This window comes from Penicillium griseofulvum (assembly GCF_001561935.1).
Source record: "Penicillium griseofulvum strain PG3 chromosome Unknown contig_80, whole genome shotgun sequence".
In the NCBI taxonomy this organism is placed as follows: domain Eukaryota; kingdom Fungi; phylum Ascomycota; class Eurotiomycetes; order Eurotiales; family Aspergillaceae; genus Penicillium; species Penicillium griseofulvum.
Genome location: NW_024467471.1, coordinates 6,279,538 through 6,298,613, shown reverse-complemented (window position 1 = coordinate 6,298,613; position 19,076 = coordinate 6,279,538). Strand labels below are relative to the sequence as shown.

Sequence of the window (19,076 nt, the reverse complement as noted above, 5' to 3'; positions counted from 1 at the left end):
TGCCACTCTCCTAATCGCAACGCCAAAGCGATCAGCCCTTCGGTATCTGTCGATTCCATGCGCTGTCTCAATTGTATATCGGGCTATACCAGTAGCCACAGCCCTGGGCCCGGGATTTATATGGTGTGAATGCGCTCGCCTATTCGTGACCATCTTCTTCCAATGCCTAAATTTGCTACTCATCAACCCCAAGGATAGCAATGATCTGCCTTCTGGGGGTAGCCAGAGCTTGGTGGCTCGAATTTATGCCGCGATTCGGCTTTTTACCGACCCTCGTGGGATCAACACTCCATGGCAGATAAAGAATGCCCCGCCACAGCCAGCATATTATAAACGACGCGATATGAACACGCCTCCTCGAGGTCGCTTTCTAATTCGCCAGATATCCATTGTTGTTTGGCAATATCTAGCTCTAGATGTCTTTGCTACACTTGCGTTACAGCAAGCATTGGAGCAAGAGAAAAGTGGGATGCTGCCGCCAGTACCTCGATGGGATATCTCAACCGAACAATGGATCGAACGCATCATCTCAAATCTCATGGCTGGATTTGTGGTCAGCCGGATTCTCATAGACTTCCACCATCGTGTCTTTTCGATAATTACCGTGGGACTTGGACTAGACTCGCCTACAAATTGCCCTCCACTGTACGGAAGAGCACTGGATGCCGATACCGTACGTGGCTTCTGGGGGTAAGCTCACTCACTGCACATAATTAGAGGCAGGATATCATGCTGACAACGATTTGGTAGGAAATTCTGGCATCAATTGCTACAAAATCCCCTGACCTCGGTCAGCGCCTTCATCACCCAAGACCTATTAGGTCTAAGGCCAAGGTCTTTGTTGCAGCGGTATATGAACGTTTTTGTTGTTTTCTTTTGTTCGGGCGGGCTGCATCTCATCCTCGATATTGTGCAGGGAATCCCAGCAAAGGAATCCGGCGCCCTGTTATTCTTCCTCACTGCCCCTCTAGGCCTCATGATCGAAGATGGCATCAAAGCACTTTGGAAATATTTTTCCAAGTCTAATAGACCAATCAAGGATATTCCTAAGCCGCTGTGGCAAAGAGCTCTCGGCCTAACGTGGTCTATGGCATGGCTAGGTGTCACCTCAACTGGGTTTTTCTATCCACAGGTGGTAAGACCGGAAAATCAGGCTCTTGTTCCTTTTTCTGTGGCAGGTCGGATTGGATTGCCTTTAGAGGCAGGAATTGTTCTGGCTGGTGGTGTTGTGCTAGCAAAGATATTTGAGATTGAGGTGTGAGGACATCGGGTATAGATCCCCATGCTGCCATATAGAGTTCTCTTTTTGAAATGCCCCTGGAGATGTTAAACAAGAATATTCAACCGCTTAAACGGCCTTGTAATGTCTTTACAGTCTTTTAATCATTTTGGGTGTCATTTTGTATATTTCATTTCGGTTTCCTAGGTAGACAGTAGGAAAAAGCGGGAAAAGGTATTAACTACATAGTATGAAGATGATATTTATATTAACGTGGAATAAACAATAAATAAGTACTTATATGTAAATATCTCTAATATCGAAGAGATTAAAACAAAGAAAAGCTCGTAGATCTAAATCTCAAAACAGCGAGGAGATATGCACTAAAATGGAAAAGACCGTGCGCCGCTGTTGACAGCATGGTCTCCCTCACCCCGCAACTTTTCCCCTTAACTCCAGGCGCATGAAAGCTTCCTATGCACCTTAAGTTTTGACATGTCCTGAGGTCAATTGGCTTTCTCCCGTATTGCGCCCGGGAAAATGGACCCTTCGCAGGCTTCGAGCAATGTGACGGGTACGACCAGGATTGAGACGAATAAAGCTTGCGCTGACCATACACAGTTGAATACACTGATCCTTCGGGTTTATTTCCGCTCATTCAGCCCGTGATTGAATCAAAGCTTCCCCTTAAGAACCTCCACTGGAAGTCGCCAACCCGCCCCGTACGATCAATCGAGTCGCTCCGCATCGGCTTCACGCCTGCGCAAGAATCAAACGAACGCAAATCATCGAGTGATACTGTCCATGGCACAATCGCTCATCGCAGACACCAGATTCCCGGTCTACGCCAGACACCATACTTGAAAGTTTACCTCCTCCGATGCGACGACAACGAAAGCTACAAGGCAACGGCCCGACGGAACCTTCGCGAATGGATCAAGGCCAACGCGTCTTCTCAAAGCTCGCAGCCCGCAACGACTAGTCAGGAAAAGCACGACGCGTTCGAGTGGCTTATCCTGCACGTGGTACCGGACTGCGACGCCGCAGAGAAGGCGGCCACACCTACCTCGAAATGGGGCCGTGGTTCAACTACAGTGCTGGAAAAGGCGAAGGCCGACTTCAATGGATCATCCAAGTCTGCTGTGGATCGGGTGGCCCAATTACGTCTTCCAAAGCAGGGGACAAAATCCCCTGAATTGGGTGAGCAACTGGAGGATTTGATTGATAAAATGAAGAACGGGATCTTAGCTTCGTTTGATCTGCGTGTGGCTCAATATGAAGAGGATATAAAGGAGAAAGACTCTCAGCGCAGTTTGCCCGGCTGGAACTTCTGCACGTTTTTTATCCTTAAGGAAGGTCTTGCTAGGGGGTTCGAGAATGTGGGCCTCTTCGAAGATGCGCTGGCTGGATACGATGAACTAGCTGTTGGCTTGGATGCAGCCATTCGAGACCAGCTCGATGGGAGTGGTGACCAACACAGCGGTGCACTCTCGGTCACTAGTAAAAAATGGGCTGGCATGGCCAAAAAGGCATTGGAGACTGGGGCTCCCGATGACAGCGAGGGCAATGACGATGACGGGACTCTCTTGTCTGAGCTTCAACCGAAAGATTTCCCATTTAATGCCAACAAGATGTCCTACCGGGAAATGATCCTAGCAAGCGATATCTCTATCTTCGATTTTCGCACATACATCTTCTCTCGTCAACTGACTCTACTACTCCGAGCCGCGAGAGCTCCATCACTGAACAACAGCGAATACGCAGCAGACGCCAACGCGGTGAAATTAGGCAAGAAGCCCGAAAATCTCATGTTGCTAGCTGAGATTTGTGGAAGGGCAACGGAATTTATCGGTTTAGCTGCACGTACCCTTCGATATGACCTCGAATTGGGGCTAGCGGAGGTAGTCCATGATGGCAAGACAGATATTATCAACAATCTAGTCTCCACGTGGGCATTTTCGGCAGCTTTCCAGATCCTGAGTCAAACCTTTACTCCCACTCTCATGCTTCCCGAATCCTCTCTCCATGCTGTTGCACAATCGAGTGAAGCCGCTGCTGTCACGATGGCAGATTCCCGTGCCGATGTACCTCGCCGCTCTAGTTCCCTCATAGGTGGTGCCCGACCTGGCCGACCAGTGACCCAGGATATCTCTGATAGTGTTGGTTTGATGCAGCGGCGGTCGACTATGGAACATCCTAAACCCGTGCCTATTCCAACGCAAAAGACTGGTTCTGAACAACTATCATCCGGGAGGGCGGAATTGCTTCTTCTGGCTCGGCGGTCCCTCGAGGAGATTGCTCGCAGACGGGGCTGGGCTGAGGGCTGGGACAATCTCGGTCTTCTATTTGATGATCGTCATCGTTCTGGGGCCAGTGGCCTTACGGAGATCTCATTGGACGTCAATGACACTGAATATTCACAACTACCTTCTAAGAAGCAATCGTCGCTTGTGGGAATCGAACTTTCTGGCCTCAAGGCCGCATTAAAGTCAAAAGATGCCTACCTGTTTTTTTATGAAGATCTCACAGACCGTTTGATCCGCCATCATATGGCAGCCAATCGTGTCAACTCTGTCGAACAGGCGCTGGCTGAAATTGCTATCTTAAGATACCGCCGGAAAGACTACGAGTCTGCTGCTTCCTATTTCTATCGGATGGCTCCTTTCTACGGCTCGAAATACTGGATTGTTCTGGAAGGAAGCATGCTTGAACTCCACGCGCGGTGCTTGAAGGAGCTCAAACGGAACGAGGACTATGTTCGGTTGATGATACGGTTGCTTTCCAAATTTGCTACATATGCGCAGGCGCAATTGTCAGTCAGGCAAAAGTCCGTAGCTGGCTCGATTCCCTCCACTGAACAGGAAATGTTAGAAGGGCATGTCCGCGATTTGTTTGAAGCATCCGGCTCTCTTCAAAAGGATATCCCTGCTTCCTTGACAGACTTCTTTGCCGATCTCCGTGTTGACCCGGCCATTCGGCTGTATGACAACAAGGATGGGTTCCAGATCCAGTTGTCCTTGCGATTCCTTTTGGGCCACAAAATCGAGATTGACAATCTCAAGATTCGGCTAATCAGCGCCAACAGCTCTCAGCATTCTGAGCACTGGATCGATAGCTCGGCCAAGTTCATGGTGAAATCATCGTCGACACAGATTTTGATTGACTCCTCGGTAAGTACTCGTAAGATGGCTTCCGATACCAGTAACTAACGTTTATGCAGACCACGCTTCAAGGCAAGTACTTAATTGACCGTCTGGAGATGAGGGCTGGCAACCTTGTCTTTAACTACAACGGTGGGCGAGACTCCAGCCTTCCAGTTGGCTTCCGGGAAACGGAAGACTCAGAGGAAATCGACGACCAGCCGTACATCTACTGCTACCCTCCAGCCGAAGCCCTACAGGCCAAGATCGTGTCACCGCATCTTATTAACCTCCAAGCCATGCGGACGCTAGAGCTGGAACTTGACACCGGACGAAACAATATCAAGAGTGGTACGATCCGTGTCCGGCCAGCTACTGCAGGCCTACGGCTTCGCCTTGCAGAAACAGAGATCGTGGATGGCAAGCTCGATGTGGATGCCAACCACGACTCGGGCATTATCGAATTCGGGCAATTGCCGGCGCGGTCATTCGTCCGACTGCGTATCCCCTACACTGTAGAGGAGGCATTTTCGACCCTCTCAGCGCGAGCAGAGATCGGGTATGAGACCGAGCAAGGCCGATTTGCTTCCTCGGCATCATTCAGCGTTGTTTCAGCGCTACCTATATCGGTCAACGTACAGGACATTTTCAAGGATGAAGTACTATTCTCGCGTTTCACCATCAGCCCGGCCATGCTGATCCCGCTTCGTATCATGAACTGCAGTTTACCCAGCTCAGACATTTACGAGGTGCAATCCAGCATCACCGGGCCTGTTGCCCTTGATGTGTTCCCCAAGCAGCCCGCGTCTCTTCTTTACAAAATTCGCCATAATCAAGGCAACACAGCCGCGTCAACACCGCGCAGCCTACAGCTGGGCGTTGACTTCACATGTGTCGACGATGAGTGTCTTGATGCAGTCGAAAAGCAATTCGCTGCTTCCATTAACTCCAGTCCATTCCGCCGATACGCAGCGCTACTCACGTCGCACATTGTCAGCAGTTTCCGCGCACAGCTGTCCACAAATGACATGGAAGCGATCGGGCTCATTCGAGAAGTAAACATGCTACCGTATCAGACTGTACGATGGGACGATCTACTTGGAGCTTTGAAAGCACCAGGCGAGGATGTGCGACAGTGGCTTAAGGAGTGGCACAAGGTAAGAACCAAATCGAATGTTTCTAGTCGGCTATTTTACTCACATTTCCAACAGGGCAACTCCACCATCCAGCTCCCTGCACAACCCACCATCCCAGCCCGCCGCATCATCATCCCCGTCGATGTCCCCGAGATCCAAGTCGTGCACACAGCCGACCTCCAGCTCCAACCCAAGCCCACCACTGACTCCGGGCCCTCCACCCACGCCGCGGTCGGCCAGATGATCACTGCCGAGCTATGTCTCCGCCACACGCGACGCTGGTGTTCTCCAGCGAGCCGCGAAAACGCCGATCAGCCCCTTGAATGTTCCTATGAGATTCACGCCAACCCCGACCAGTGGCAAATAGGTGGTCGCCGCCGGGGCAACTTCCTCGCACGCGATGGTGAATCCAACCGCTTCACGGTCTTACTACTCCCCCAGAAACCAGGCCACCTCCTTCTGCCGGGTATTGAAATCCGTACCTTCTTCCCATCGGCATCTCAGCTCCCGACATCGCCGGCTACGACTGATCCTGCTGGTTCCATGGCGCCGTCCCGTCGCTCGATCCCTTGTGAGGTCGACTACCGTAACCATGGCGAGACGGTTCTGGTTCTCCCGGATTTGAAGAAGACAACTGTTAGTCTTAGTGCCGCTGGCGGTAATCATGCTGCTGGTGGGGGTTCTTGGCTCGTTGATTCAGAGCGGCGGACAGAGGAGGTTCGTTGATTTAATAGATCTATGTGTGGTTTATTGGATGATTGTATGTATAATGAGTCGTATGTAGGCTCGCTGGGGGGTACTTGTTTGTCTGTAGATCTACGATTCATGAATCCTCTATCCTTTTGTCGCAGCGTATTCAAACATAAGGTAATTGTGTGGTTTAGCGCAACGCCCATAGTCGAAACTGCTGTCATTGCTCAGTCATCATGACCAGTCCTTCATGGTAGGGGTAAGTGGTGTTGATACATTTTTCATGTTTCAAGAGAGAAGTCGGAGCAACCTTCCTACACACAACTTGAGATTTGGATTTTTGGCTCCATCGAAGCTATTATCTTTCTACATTTATCATTTGAAGTACTCGAAATGAAAACCATTGGAATCTGTATCCCAACCATAGAAGGCGGGGTCATCACCCTCCAAGAAATCGGACGAGAAGCAGCGCGACGGAGCATTGCTTACCCTCAAATTGTCACCCACACTCCTATCTACGGAGACCTGGAGCAAGCACTCAAGTCTGGCAACAACCAGCTCCTGGTAGAATTGATAACCGACTCGATCAACCGCACCGCCAAAGCTGGCGCCGAGTTTGCCATCATCAGCGCTAACACTCCACACATCGTTTTCGACGATATTTTGACTCAGTCAAACATCCCTGTTCTCAGTATCCTCGACGTCGCTGCGAATTACTGCAAAATGCAAGGCTACAAGAGCGTTGGAGTTCTAGGCACAACCTGGACTGCCAAAAACCGTCTCTATAATGGTCCGCTACAAGAGAGGGGCATGGCTGCGGTCTATGCGTCTGACATTGACCAAACAATTGTCATGGATGCAATTTTACACGAGTTGATCAATGGAATCTTCCTGGAAAAGACGACGGGCGAGTTGGTGCGCATTGCTAAGGAGCTCGCTACACGATGTGATGGTATTATCCTTGGGTGCACCGAGTTGCCTCTTGTTCTTACGGAACAAAATTGTGGGATCGACGTCGTTGATACAACACGACTTCTCTCCCATGCGGCGCTCGATTTTGCGAAAGATTGAATTCGGCTTTATGTGGGTTTCCTTTTTGTCTATGATCTATCGACATAACTCATTTGTAAAGGAATTCTATCTAAATCCTCTTCTTTTCCCGAGAGACCCAAATGTACCATCCCCTCACCAACTCCCTCGTATATCCCTCCAGCTACACCTTCCATCCACCAGGCTGCAAAATTCGAGATAGCAGCACCAACCCGCCCTTCATTAAATTTGCAAACAGCAGTTCCAAGATTGATACTGCCTTTGGCCAGCCCGTTAGCTGCCTCCAGTGTAGTAGTCACGATGCGTTCGGTGATGCGATGTGTGTGCTCATACTCATATAGTTGGAGAATGAACACCTTTGCATATGGTAGAAGCAACCGCAATAAAATGAAGAGCTGCACAATTACCGAGGCGAGAATTTTATGCAGATATGATCTTGGCTGGGGGCTCATTTTATTCGCGCTATCCATATACCCGGACGGTTGGGGGTAAGTTGTCAACCCAGCTTTAACCGGCTCCGGGATATGACGCTGAAGCATGGAAGTTTCCTCATCGGTCAGATCTGAAGGCAAAGCATCGAGAAGGTAAACCAGAGCATTGACGTAGAGAGAACGAGTCAGACGGCCATCTGGCTGTGGCTGCTGGGCTTCATATCCTGCATTGCGGAGAAGATTGAACGCTTCACAAGTCAGTAAAAGCCGTGAATACTTCATACATCAACTCCCGACAGGACTCTCACCAGGTACGACTCGATTCCACCGCAAGCCAGACTCGGTGTCATATTTCGTTGGGGACCCCATGCCCTCTCGGCTATCCGATCTCACGGAGCCAGAGTCAAACGAATCCAAGTCATCGCTAGCTGTGGAAGGCCTTTGGATCTCTGGTGCTACTGTACATAGTTGGCTGTGACATAACAGATGAGGTTCGGACAAAGAGGCCAGTCCATGCTGATCCCCGTTTGACTCGGCCCGGGAAGAATATAGGCGGGGCAATCGACGCCGAATCGATGCCGGGATGGGGAAAATAGCGAGTCCTGGGTACTCCATTGTCTAGGTTTGAGTTCTCATATTATTATGTATATATATGTATGGTTGTAAAGGATTTGAACTAAAATACTAAAATCTCTTTCACATGTCAATGTTCAAGATATAGAGAATCTCGATAAGAGAATCTCCGGTTTTTGCCGAGGGTAAGCAGCTTCATAAGACCTTGAGGCACATAAATTCATCATATCAACTCCTCTGATAGCTCAGCTGGAAGAGCGCAAGACTGTAATTGTCCTGTTCTGAAAAGAACTTGTCATCTTGAGGTCCCTGGTTCGATCCCGGGTCAGAGGAATTTTTTTTTCCAGTTTTGAGTTGCCTTTTAAGGTACACAGGCCTACGGAAAGTCATGTCGGAAAAAAGAAAGGGTTGGTTTCTCTGGTTCTCGTAAAAAAATATATATATAAGCGCGGGCGGAATAATTAACGTTACGTTAAACATAAAAACGTACATGGGTAAACCACGTACATATATATATATATACCTATGTAGGTATATATATATATGTACGGGAGTCATCAGCAATAGGGTAAGAGAAGCAGACGCTAGCCTGCACAGAATTGTCGAAGATTGCTGGGATAAGCCAAATATAATCGGTTTCATTGCGGTTCAGGTAGCATATTTTAGGGTAGTATAGATCTCGAGGCTCTTTAAAAATGGATCAAAACCCTCGGATGACCTGCATGCGACCATTGATAAGACTATGCAACTACAACAGTGAGAATTTCTTGTCTAGTACACCCTAATCTATACTCCATATAGTAAATAATCTACAAGTTGCTTGCACGAACAAGTGGAAGTCCAATAATAACGGAAGGGCGCTTATGAAGACGACTGGAATCAAACCTTAGTGAGGCTAAAATCAGGCAACAAGGCATTAGTTTTCCTAAAAAGGGTGGCGTCTATAGGGCTAGGCGATGCACTCCACACATCCCGATAGTTTTTTTTCGGCCCGATTTCTTCAACAACATCCGATATGGTGTAGTGGCTAACATCGCCGTCTCTCACACGGCAGCCGGGGGTTCGATTCCCCCTATCGGAGTGAGTTACTTTGCTTTTTATCGCTTGCCATACCATACCCTTTTTCTAGGTTGGCCTGATGTTTTAGCATCGGGTGAACGACTTTCTACGGAGTAAGGCCTGTAGAGTAAATTTTTTTTTTTCTAATGACAATATCTTCACCGCTGGAAGACAAGCAGTAACCATTTGTTACATCCGTAATGAGACAGAGACAGAGGCATACCAGAGTATGTAGTAGGTTGAAGGATCGTACTTTGTATATAAAAAAAAAAGCACACAACGTATCTAGGACGAAAACAATGTGTGGTTTATATGCCCTATACCTACCTACTACTACTACTACTACTACTACTACTACTACTACTACTACTACTACTACTACTACTACTACTACTACTACTACTACTACTACTACTACCTACAAACCCCTTCCTCTCTTTGCTTCACCTGTGTAAAAAAAGATATCCGTAGTACAGGCAATGTACGCAAAAAGTTATCTCACGATGAGCTCCGATAGGGGGAATCGAACCCCCGGCTGCCGTGTGAGAGACGGCGATGTTAGCCACTACACCATATCGGATGTTGTTGAAGAAATCGGGCCGAAAAAATACTATCGGGATGTGTGGAGTGCATCGCCTAGCCCTATAGACGCCACCCTTTTTAGGAAAACTAATGCCTTGTCGCCTGATTTTTATATGTTTCGACAGAAGCCGCTTCTATAAAGTGAACGAGGTGTGTGGCCTTCTCTATCTCTTTCCACCTTTCTATAAATTCATCACTAATAAGGCAATTTTGCTGTTCATCAGGACCTTCAAGCTCCCCGCTCCACCAACCTCGTACCCTTCACAAATGGACGACATCTATGGATATTCCGATGAAAGATCAGTCAATATATAATTCTGATTACGACCTACACCCCTTTGCTTTCATTTCGGCAATGGACCAACTTTGAGGAATACTATTGCACGTACTGCTGGCCTATCTATAATAGCAGTTCTCTAATTTTGTAACTTGTTGACATTGAACTACTAACGGTGTTTGAAGTTAGCAGCCATAGGAAGTTATACTTTATACAATTCTATACCATTGTTCCCTCTATACCAAGTCCATCACTTTTGTTGGATTATTTCACCAACAAGACTATTTTCTAATGCCCTAGCTAGCGTTAAAGACCAAAAGTCGCTCCACTGCGGCCTACGTGAACATGCCCGAAGACTTTAATCAAGAGATGACCTATCTAATATCTTCAACCTACTACATGTTTTACTCGGGCTCTCTGCATAGTTACGAAGCATGCCGGTAAAGAGTGAGAAGAGGCATGACCTAGAAATTCATTACCTAGATGGAAGCGATTTTATACATTAGTGTTGTCGTAAAATCCCGGCCGTACGATTATAGGTATTCTGAGCTTAAAACCAAGTTAGCTACTGCAAGATTGTCATGTGCTATAGTGTGGAGGTCCCGCCGTGGTTGAGCTAGGGTGGTATTAGGCGCTTTTTTATGACTTATGCATTCCACTATCTAGATAATGATATGACCAGAAGTCCGAAGTTAGTCTCAGCTTGAACTAATTTAAAATGACCTTCGCCTAGGCATCCTTGGGACAGTATAGTCAGTCTCGCCTACCAGGGAAGCTAGACTAAGGGGCTGGGTGATGTTGCTATAATATATCTTATAAGACCCTATTATCTATATACAAGCCCTAGAGATTCTAGACGCTAGATAGTAGGTTCGTGCCCGACGCAAAAAGAAGATATAGATACGAGCGTGGTAGCTCCTAACAGATAACCTGAGGTTTATAACTACTATGGACAAGTACTGATACTCTAGCTATCCGAGTCATATATAGGAGTAGCTCGCTTAACGGTAGGGGACGCGGACACGTAAAACGAAAAAGCATTTCGTACCATATAAGCAACTTCGCATATACTTTAGCAAACCCACGCATAGTGAACAGTGCCTCTACTATACTGGCCGAATGCTTAGCCCAGTCAGCCATCCAATTAAAGGCCACCACGACCTGTCCGAAAAATCAAACTAATAGAGGTTGTAATCAGGGCCAGAAACTGATTTCCCAGAAATAATTAGCGCCTCGTGTCTCTTATTTCGTTTTCCACCCGCTTCATGCGCTTCCATAGCATGCAAAGCTTGAATACTATTAGCTTGATTCTGAGACTAGGTTATAAAGAGCGTACCTCAGCTTGCTGCCCTAGAGTAGCCATCGCGAGTGCAATCAAACTAATATATAGGATTATAGTAGCTGAGTCAGCGTCTATGTTGACGTTGAAGGAAGGGCAGAGGGAAACGGAGTGTTGCAGCTAGAGCCTAGAGATAGAGGCAAAATTGTGTAGTTGAAGATAACGAGGAGGTTTAATAGAAATATAAGAGAGGTGGGGGGTTTTAAACCAGTATGATTTAATAGTTACGGGTAGTTTAACACTTCCCGGGTCAATTGAAGGTATAGGAAAAATAAGCACGTAGACACTTCAGGAAGCTGATTTCTTTCAGTTAGAAAGTGGTACTTGAAACATTAAGCAAGCTAGTAATGTAACACGAATTATATTCGAAAAGGTTCTTCAATACAAATTATTATCTTATGTGCTGCCTAGGTAGTTTATATAAATTTGAGAACAGGTGACGGTAAGCTTGGCGGGTAGACGGCCTAGTTATAGACCCGCTTCGAAGATTTCTATATGAAAAGACCTACTAGTTAGGTTAATCTATGAATAGAGCTGCACGATGGGATTCTACGCTAGGTCTTAAGTCTATAAATATACAGTAACATGTTCTAACTGTCTCTATGCCCTAGCTTGCTTAGCGCGGGTAGTAATAACCGTAGTATAATCGTCAAACTCTGTGCCGAGGTGGGGAATTTGCTTATATATGCTAACGAATGCGATTTTGCTTTTATCTCCGCGTCTCTTACAATGATACTTAACGGAGGCATAGGAGATAGCGGAGTGATCGGGATCCTTTCGGTGCTCGTGTTCGTTGACGCGTTCAAGGACAATCCAGGTAGACGGTACAGGGGCATCGAAGACAATACTGTGGATCTCGGGGCCCCGGAACCAGGGATACGGCGAAGCCATTTTGATAAGATTAAAGGAGCAGCGTACCGAAATAAAAGGAGATGGCGAAGAGGGAGAAAGTTGATGGCCAAGTGATGCATATAGAAAGAGAATGGTAAACTTTATTTTGGGCATGTGATTGGTCGGGATACTGAGCCGTAAATCTTTTCGGTAGTTCCTGCTTATAGAAAGTAAATTATATATAAATAATGGGACGAGAAAGGTGTAATTCCAGCTAACGATAATGCGTAGTTGATGATTATTTCTCTTACCTAGGCTGCGTAACTTATACCATCCTACCAAGCCTGTAAAAGACATGAGGAGTAAGAACTTCAATCAAATAGGGTGAGAGCCTCACTACAATAGCTGCTCAATTATATACAAGCAAGGGAACATGAAATAGCGAAAAGGTATGACGGATCAGCCTAAGGAGGCCACAAAGCGCACTTGAAACTATAACTCTGTAGATATTATAGTCCATGTATAACCGAAGCAGGCTATTCAACATCGATTCTTCCACTAAACACATAAGGCTCTTGCATCGTGTTGGCCCGCTTAAGTTCCTCATCTGTAGGAGATTTTGTTACCCCACGCCAACCAAAACGGATTTTCATATGGGCAGACATTTCTGCTAACTTGATGGAGCCATCAATAACAGGGACGTCGAGTCTTTGCTGAAGGCTTTGATACCATCCGCGCGCGAGAGTACATCCCAAGATCACAACTTCTGCGCCATCACTTTCAACTGCCAACTTTGACTGTGCAAAGAGCTGTGTTTCCAGTTCTTTCTGGTCCCCATGGTAGGACATATCAATTGATCGGTACGAGACAGGTAACTGATCAGGGCCTAGCCTGCGCAAAGGCTGCTTTTCCATGACTTCTTTAAAGATAGGATCGTCGATAATGATGGAGTAACGGTTTCCAAGCCGTAGGGCTGTTTGAACCGCCGATTGAGTGGGCCCAATGACTACCATATCGCCGGAAATACTTCTCAGCTCGTCAAGAGCAAGATCGTCCATACAATCGACAATGAAGGCGTCATATCTCTCTCTGCGGGCCTGATAGCAAGCCTTCACCAAGTCTACATGAAGAAGGCACATTGCAGATGGGCATTCTAGGGCAGTCGGAAGCCTTATGACATCACCAGCACTAGAAGCAAGTGAAGCGACCGTGACCAGAGTGTTGGAATCTTTATGATCCCGAGCCATTTCAGCAACTGTTTTATCTGCATCCTGTAGACCCGTGGGAGTCAAAATCATTATCTTGACAACTGGCATTTGGTGATCGTATCTCTGGGTATAGAAAGTAGAGAAGAATGACTTTCCGGGTGACCACCTCAATGGTTATAAGCAAAATCCTTGTTACTACGCTACTACGGCACCACAACTCAAGAAGGGACCTTAATGCATGTACGCCATAAACTCGTTTTTGGCTGTAATTCGACGATTAATTCGAGTTCTCCACCTTGTTTTCTCCTTGCGTACAGGAATATCTTTGACGAAAAGAGCATATTTCGGTGAAACGTGCTTCGACTTCCGATGATATCTGGAGATCTCAATGTGATGTATAATTTCTAGCATTTTATGTGACTCGTTTCTCTTTTCCCAGTATTTCCCCACGCATGAGATGTGAACATATTTCACGACAAGATATCGATGGATATATTTGGGATTGGTATAGGAGTACTACTACTTTGTGGGTAAACATCTATAGCTTTTTAACTATCTAAATCAACAAGGTTTTCGCGTTTTTTAACGTAATATAGAAATATAACTAGTAACTGTTTCTAAATAATTTAAATTAATAAAATATTACCTTAGGTAGGGTAGTGAGAAACGGTGCTAAACATATGTTGTAGGGTAATTAAAACCAAAGAAGGGCTATTAAACCCCCAGTGGACTTTCACCCCGGGCCCATAGCCCACCAGTGGGCCCGAGGATAGGCCCCAAACCCCAATCCATTAGTAGGTTGGGTTGGGCTGAGCTTTATGGGCTTCGCGGATGTTATAAAGCTGACTCCATCTACCTGCGCAATGGTGTACACTAGCTAGTGTATATGGGGCAAATTCGGTCACTGTTATGCATATGGCTAGCGACAGCTACAAGTCTACCGTTCAAAATATGGTGAAGGCGAGATCTAGGAGATGGATATGGGTCACACGGTGCATTGGAAGATGGACAATCGCTGAGTCGTGTTGAGCCTGGGCTACACAAGCGTTAACTTCCTCATTTCCAATTTCATAAAATCAGACAGGCGTTGCGCACACGTGATAGAGATTGTGACGGTCCGCACGTGTCCCGACCAGACCCCCGGCGATGTTGCCGTCACTGATAGTCCCTACTGCAAGTTCCTCTAGCTTAGCGTCCAAGTCAATTATCAGCTTCGAAAAGAACCAGTCACGCAATCTTATTAAACGCGGAATCCAACCGCGATCCACGAACACGAAGATGGATACATTCCAGCAACATATCGAAGACCACGAGGCCAATAGAGCCATGATCAAAAACCCGATTTTCTTCTGGAAGGTCACCTCGCACTTCGGCGAGTTCAGCCAGTGGCACAGATCCGAGTTCGTGTGCGATGATGAGAAGTTCTCAACAGCAGAGCAGTACATGATGTACAAGAAGGCCTTGATGTTTGGCGACACTAGGATGTCAGAGAGAATCCTCTGCTCATCCTCAGCTTCCCCAAGAAAGCACAAGTCGATGGGAAGAATGGTTGCAAACTTCGACCCAGATATCTGGGAGTCCAGGAACATGAACGTGGTGATCAACGCCAACTACTGCAAATTCACGCAGGACGCCCACCTCATGGAGATCCTTCTAGGTACAGCTGACAGTCTGATCATAGAGGCTAGTCCAACCGACAGGGTCTGGGGGATCGGGTTTGACTCGGCGCATGCGATGGAGAATGTCGGAAGATGGGGCCAGAACAGGTTGGGGAGGAGTTTGATGTCGGTTAGATCCATGGTCAGGGACGTGTTGACAAGGATGCCGACCGGTATGAGATCGAGGGTACCAGTAGATATACCCGTTGTTGCTATCTGCTATCGCTGCATCTCTACGACTGCGATAACTCCTTCTACCGGGAATAATATTCGCAGTGAAGCCAGCCTCATGATCACGACCTGCAGCGACTGTATGAAGACCCACGTGCTGTCAACTGGAATTGTGGATCGCAACACCCTCGCGATCATAATGGAACTTCTGCCCTCGGAAACGAAGACGCTTGTGAACTCAGAGATGATCCTGAGCAAGACACCCTACATGATCATCCACCCTGATGTGCTTGCGTTGCTGGATATAAGCAGCTGCACAGTCAGCAGGATGCATGGCTTCAAGGACTCGAACGGGATGTTGGTCCACGACTGGGCAGCTGTCCGATCTACAACTACCCCCTGAAGATGACCTGGACCCTGGGCTTCGAATACATCCAGGCGAGATGTTGCGGCATCTAACCCAACCCCCGAAGACGATCGTGGAGACTAACAAGTTCGCAAGTGGAGCCATCTACATGTCCACCGTTAGGAGCGTCATCACGAAGTACGCCGGGCGCAACAGCAAGTTCATGTCTGTCGTCTGCATGGGACGTCAGACCAACTACACATCTTCCTTCGCCAACATCAACGCGGTCGGGTAGTGCAGCCGTCAGGAGTAAAGGTTCGCCTTCTCCTACGGAGGCGAATTAATCATCTACATGACCTGCTACACATGCGTGGTGGAGAGCCCACAGAAGGTCATGAATACTGAATCGGTCTTGATGGGCCACATGGAGGCGTTTAAGGCCGGTAGGAGATGTGACGAACCCGTAATTGCACAGCCAGCAGATTGCAGAACCATCATTTGGAATTCATATCGAAATGACCATGTAATTCAGGAAGCCCTTAACTTCAACGACGAGAGAGTGCTAAATATAGAGGTATTAAGTTTGGAAACGTATAGGAACCCCTAGACATAATCTTAAATAGCATGTTTCAATGTCGATAGTTAACAGCGCTCCGCCAATCCTTTCATCTAGCAGTAGTCACAAGTTAGCAACTAAAAGGTATCAAGTTACCTCTCCGTATTAAGAAAATTTGATCACCCTACCTAATATTGACTACATAGGTTAAAAGCTTAGGATTAAGAGGGAATTGGGTGTTTCGTCTTCGCCGTCCTAAAGTGGTAATTGAAAGTGACCTCTATACGTAAGGTATATATGTAGAACCGTTCTAAAATTTGATTCCCCAAGCCCACCCTTTGCAAATTCCACGAGAGATGACGAAGGCAATTGTGGATGAAATATAAAGAACACCCCCGAAAATAATCAGCCCATAGTACTCCCCATCGTTGTGCTGTTGAATTGCGCCTGCAATAGGGAGAGCGATGAGGGTACCAAAGCTGACCAGCGTCCATGTAGTTCCAACTCTTTTTCCATAATCTTGGATTTCACAGACCTGAGAAATGCAGACTGGTGCAATACTGATGGCCGACCCACTCCAGAAACCAAACAGTATAGCGTAGCTAATGACAATCCCCAAGCTGTCAGGCTCAACTAGATCCCCTAAAAGCCAAAGGATGAAGGTGAATAGGGAACACATCAAGCAATTCACAATCATGACGTTGAACCGACCCAAGTGATCAGCCACCAGTCCTGGTAGGAAGCGTCCGAATACAGCACCAAGATTAAGAAAGACAAGAATCGCATATGACATCTGTTCATCGAAGCCGGCATGAAGCGTGTAGGACGTGATGTATGTGATTGGAATGAAAGCCGCGAATTCAGCAAAGAAGACACTCAACGTCGCAGATGCGTATTTGATATCTTTGAGAGCCTTGAAATCGAGGGAGGCGACTGCTTTCTTGGGAGGAAGTCTGGTTCGGACCGTGAGACATGCAATTGAACACAACACTGCACATACCAGAGCAATTATGCGAATTGCCCACGCAAAACCGATGCGAGGAGCTACAAAAAGGATTATCAAGGGAAATATGCAACCCCCAACGCCCCCAGCTGTACAAGCCACCCCGGTTGCCCAACCACGTCGAACATTGAACCAATGGCCAACAGCCGCCAGGGGAGGCGTGAATAATGTGCTAGCTGATATCCCGCCAAGGACGCTGAATGACAAAAATATCTGATAATATTCTTGTTGACAATTAGACCGTATCTCTTTTTCGAGTTGAGTGTATTAAGGTATTGCAATGGGGAAGAAATAAGTAGAGGTTAGGAACATACCCTGACTGAAGCTTAGAAATATTAATGAAAGTACTATCCCGATAGAGCCCGGGAGCACCACATAGAGAGGTCCGTGGGAATCAAGGATTGCACCTGAAGTGTTAATTAGTTCAGACTGGGTTTGAGATGGCGAGAAGGCTCTTACCAAATTGTGCACCTCCTAAGAAAAGGAAAAATGTATATGTTCCATAGATCCAGCCGATACTTGACTCCGAATAATCCTTGAGTTGGTGGGTACTTGTCCAAGGTTGCAGAGCTCCCAGGCTGTTCAAAAGTCCCATAGAAGGAATCATAGCACACCAAGCCCCAAGAACCACAGACCATGCCTTCAAACCTCTTTCGGGGTATTGGTCAGGGTCTAAATCTGCGCGAGGTGAATTACACTCTTTTTCGATGTGCATTTTCAAGGGTCCAAATATAGAGTTGAGGTATTAAGACTCAGGAAATTTGAGTAATATGAAATGCTAGAACGGAGTGCATATGTTGTACAGGTGAGGTTGAAAATTCCAAAAAGCCTTATCTTTGGAAAAACGGCCCCACCAAATGTGGGTCGTATTTTATATTAAAAGGATTCTACATTGATACCTAGACAATCATGCGAAATTATGTAGGATTTTTATAATACTGGGTGTTGGGGTTTTAGTTTGGGGCTAGAAGAGTAAATAGGATAGAGTGAAGGAACTAGATCTTGACCGAGTAGGGCTTCCAAGGTTGGAACTATATTTCTAAAAGTCTTAATATTTGTCTACGAGAGATATTATGTTAGTATTCAATAATCTTCTATGCATTCCCAAACTACTCTGTGATACTTTGTGAAATGGGCTTTTCTAAGTATAACCTTTGCTTGGAATTAAGCATTTGGCCGAGTAATCAACATTCAACTCTAAATATAGCCTATTGAAATAGAGCACACCGTAGCTAGTTTCCCGTCATCCAAAACCAATGTTCGGAACTCCTCTGGTCGGCTCATCAAGTGATGGGTGATCGCAATGCAGTTTCGCAAATTCATACTTCGGAAAGTTGCAGCAGGGCACATTACTTAATGATCACTTGGGTACCTGGAAGGCGACTGGGCCAATGAAACCCCAGGATTAGGGCTCAATAGGAAAGCAAACAACCTTTAGAAATCGAACTTCAGTAGGAATTCTGGGCCAATGGGGAGGATCACGAGAGTAGGTTCCGGTGTGCCGAAGGCTCCTCTCCGGCACTCTTCATCATCTTCTCTCTTCCAACTCTCCCGCCTCGTGCTTGTTTTCATCTTCCATATCAGCCATGGCTTCAATAGGTTGCTTTCCCCGCGCCAAACTCGATCCGGACTCAACAGTCCTCTCTGAAAAGCCAACATGCAGCACATGGTCAATCCAAGAAAAACAGTTCCAGCACAACTATCAGCGAGAGGAATGGGATCTCGAGTCTGGTCCATCAATAGTCGAGGCAACACTCTGCCTTCAGCAGGACTATGGTCCAACGGCATACATGCGAGTATATATGTA

The 19,076-nt window shown here is 46.8% G+C and overlaps 7 protein-coding genes across 7 annotated transcripts; 4 read left to right on the top strand and 3 right to left on the bottom strand.

Annotated features, from left to right (window-relative positions):
• Positions 1–343: 343 nt before the first annotated feature.
• Positions 344–1,261, top strand: PGRI_032380 (wax synthase family protein; the record flags this gene model as incomplete). Its single annotated transcript, XM_040790951.1, has 2 exons — positions 344–690; positions 751–1,261. The coding sequence occupies 2 exons, from the start codon at positions 344–346 to the stop codon at positions 1,259–1,261; spliced, it is 858 nt and encodes a 285-aa protein (XP_040647904.1).
• Positions 1,262–1,759: 498 nt separating this feature from the next.
• PGRI_032370 (putative TMEM1 family protein) lies at positions 1,760–6,221 on the top strand (the record flags this gene model as incomplete). Its single annotated transcript, XM_040790950.1, has 4 exons — positions 1,760–1,793; positions 1,841–4,389; positions 4,440–5,516; positions 5,571–6,221. The coding sequence occupies 4 exons, from the start codon at positions 1,760–1,762 to the stop codon at positions 6,219–6,221; spliced, it is 4,311 nt and encodes a 1,436-aa protein (XP_040647903.1).
• A 357-nt stretch (positions 6,222–6,578) lies between these two features.
• Positions 6,579–7,256, top strand: PGRI_032360 (aspartate/glutamate racemase family protein; the record flags this gene model as incomplete). Its single annotated transcript, XM_040790949.1, has 1 exon — positions 6,579–7,256. The coding sequence occupies one exon, from the start codon at positions 6,579–6,581 to the stop codon at positions 7,254–7,256; it is 678 nt and encodes a 225-aa protein (XP_040647902.1).
• A 29-nt stretch (positions 7,257–7,285) lies between these two features.
• PGRI_032350 (uncharacterized protein) lies at positions 7,286–8,035 on the bottom strand (the record flags this gene model as incomplete). The annotated part of the gene is made up of 2 exons (XM_040790948.1): positions 7,286–7,914; positions 7,975–8,035. The coding sequence occupies 2 exons, from the start codon at positions 8,033–8,035 to the stop codon at positions 7,286–7,288; spliced, it is 690 nt and encodes a 229-aa protein (XP_040647901.1).
• Positions 8,036–12,863: 4,828 nt separating this feature from the next.
• Positions 12,864–13,643, bottom strand: PGRI_032340 (aspartate/glutamate racemase family protein; the record flags this gene model as incomplete). The annotated part of the gene is made up of 1 exon (XM_040790947.1): positions 12,864–13,643. One exon carries the CDS (start codon positions 13,641–13,643, stop codon positions 12,864–12,866), a length of 780 nt encoding a protein of 259 aa, XP_040647900.1.
• Positions 13,644–14,813: 1,170 nt separating this feature from the next.
• On the top strand, positions 14,814–16,005 carry PGRI_032330 (NADAR family protein; the record flags this gene model as incomplete). The annotated part of the gene is made up of 2 exons (XM_040790946.1): positions 14,814–15,683; positions 15,742–16,005. 2 exons carry the CDS (start codon positions 14,814–14,816, stop codon positions 16,003–16,005), a joined length of 1,134 nt encoding a protein of 377 aa, XP_040647899.1.
• Positions 16,006–16,576: 571 nt separating this feature from the next.
• On the bottom strand, positions 16,577–17,984 carry PGRI_032320 (Major facilitator superfamily domain, general substrate transporter; the record flags this gene model as incomplete). Its single annotated transcript, XM_040790945.1, has 5 exons — positions 16,577–17,206; positions 17,267–17,310; positions 17,584–17,676; positions 17,729–17,847; positions 17,905–17,984. 5 exons carry the CDS (start codon positions 17,982–17,984, stop codon positions 16,577–16,579), a joined length of 966 nt encoding a protein of 321 aa, XP_040647898.1.
• Between the last annotated feature and the right edge of the window lie 1,092 nt (positions 17,985–19,076).